A 2,343-nucleotide genomic window follows, 5' to 3' on the forward strand; every position below is an offset into this window, starting at 1 on the left:
GCATTTCAGTTTTACCCCTACTCCGCGGCGGGCAGTAATGCGACATGCGAAAAAATATAAGGCGATGTAATAAAATTATCACTTTAAAAACTTACCAAATAGCGACGGTCATGGTGTTCTGCTGGGATCTTCTGAGACAACACTGATCGCTGCAAACCGACCCCTCGACGGATCCAATACTACCCCTCGGTGGTGGCGTGGCACAAACCCGTCTACCGCCCGAATGGCCCACGTATTCGACACTGGGACTCGTGCACATCCCATGCCTGCACTGACCTCTGACCGTCCTCAGCGTTGGCGACACGTAACCCGTACAAGTCACATCTTTCTTTTCGACACGACCGGCAGCAGGCATCAAATGGAAACTCGGACAAGACAGTTCCTTCGCGCCGACAAAACACTGAATCACCTTCTCTTGCTGCTGTTGCTGCGAACCGCGGATATTTTGGCACTGAACTAATTCCGACGTGACCAATTCTTTTTGTTGCATAACGTCTTTGCCCCCCTGACTAGTCACGGAACTACTACTACTGGAGCATGGGCTCGACTTGCAATACTGATAGCACTCGGGATACTGACAACACTTGCTCCTCAAGGGATTAGTCACGTACCGGATCCTTTGGTAATTGTTTTGTTGATAAAACGGCATCCTGTACTGTGGAAACCGCAAGTCTCTACGCATATAGGGGTCGTTACTACTTATGGTACCGTATTTCGGATATCTTTCGTACTGACAGTAAGGCTCCTGCTGTTGCTGGGGTGTGTATCGTTCTACCGGTACGTGGGGGTTCGTGGAAGTTATGACGACGCGTTCGCTGTTACCGTTCGCGCCACCATAATGCAAATGGTACCCTGTTGCCATCTGATTCCTGTTATGGGAATAATTCGTATATAACTCGTTGGAATAGGTCAAGTATCGATCACGTATCTTGTCGTATTTTTGCGGCGAATACACTTCGGTTGGAGAGGGCGAGAGTGGTGGCGGTGGAATGAACCTCTCCGGCGGCGGGACTGTATTAGTAGGCGAAGGGAAAGTGTTGGAAGCGTAACAGTCGGGGCTAGGGGTGGTGATAGGCGATAACGGTGGCGGTGGAATGAACCTACTGTTTGCAGGAGCTGGTGATGGAGGTGTCATATAGGGGGCGCTAGAAAATGAAATGCGCTCAGGCCTGTTCGGTTTCTCTTCGTCAGTAGCAAAACGTTCCGGACAAGGAATAGCAGGAAAGCGTTCGTCGAAATACTTTTCTTGGTCGAATCGGCAACTATCGACATCGATTTGCTGTTTCCTATCAGCCGATCGTGACCTTTCTCTCCTTCTTTGTAAATCCGTCGCGGTAGCGACACAAAACTGTTCCTTATCATTATTGTTCTTTCGGAATCTTTCGACTGGCGTGTGTCTGCCAGGAGTACCGGCAGTACTTCGTCGACTGATTGAATTGTACATGTCTGTCGTCGCCTGATACTTGTCCATAACAGGAGTACGCCTCTCTGAACTGCTACTGCATCTCTCCTTTTCCCCTCCATTCGACGACTGACGGTACCTTGCGTCCGTAGGGGTGTTTGCCCTCGAATACATGGCATCGATCGCGTTATGACTGTGATATCGATCCAGACAAATGACATTCTTAACCGGAGAATACCTTTCCGAATATTTCTGTGGTTGATACCGATCGGACACGAACAGTACCTGATGCTGATCGGCGTGACAATGAGACGACACATTCGGCACAAGTCTATCCGAAGACATCGCGTTCCCGAGCGGGTACCTTTCGGATACACCCTGATACCTTTCGCCCGAAGGTAAACGATCGGAATGACTACGTTCGGAACCGAACCGATGATCTCCAACGATGTTATTGTACCGTTCCCCGGTTTTAAAGTCTTTCTCGCCGGACGGGGGCGGAGATTGCACTGACGACGCCGATGACGTAGCCGTCGGCGCCTGCAACGCCTGCAGGCTATCTTGTTGAACACGATCGGCGACAGAATGATCCTGATAACGATCTGTAACAGGAGCAACAATCGGAGGAACGGATACATTTTGGATAATATTATGTCTTCGGCCATAGTCTTCGTCCGCAGGCATTCTGGTGGCCCCAGGCCCGATGTCAAGACATCTGAAAAGATCAGGGAACCTATTCATTGTCAACTTACTGGTGACAAAAATACATGAGAAAATCTACACCCGTGAATTGCAAGTTACCTTGTTCCAAGTGTAGTCGAGTAGAGTGAACTCGTAACTTTACTTTGTAAGCTACATAACATACATTCCAACTATTTTCTCTGCTTATTGAATTAGAGAAACCCTCTTTAAAATCAAATATTATTTAGATCAAAAAGTAT

General features: G+C 48.5%; 1 protein-coding gene across 1 annotated transcript; it reads right to left on the reverse strand.

Moving 5' to 3' along the window:
• Nucleotides 1–95: 95 nt before the first annotated feature.
• On the reverse strand, nucleotides 96–2,114 carry LOC108743969 (H/ACA ribonucleoprotein complex non-core subunit NAF1-like; the record flags this gene model as incomplete). The annotated part of the gene is made up of 1 exon (XM_018479572.1): nucleotides 96–2,114. A coding segment is annotated over exon 1 (1,991 nt), but the record flags the coding sequence as incomplete, so codon positions are not given.
• Between the last annotated feature and the right edge of the window lie 229 nt (nucleotides 2,115–2,343).

Source organism: Agrilus planipennis, unplaced genomic scaffold, assembly GCF_000699045.2.
Source record: "Agrilus planipennis isolate EAB-ADULT unplaced genomic scaffold, Apla_2.0 scaffold2655, whole genome shotgun sequence".
Lineage (NCBI taxonomy): Eukaryota > Metazoa > Arthropoda > Insecta > Coleoptera > Buprestidae > Agrilus > Agrilus planipennis.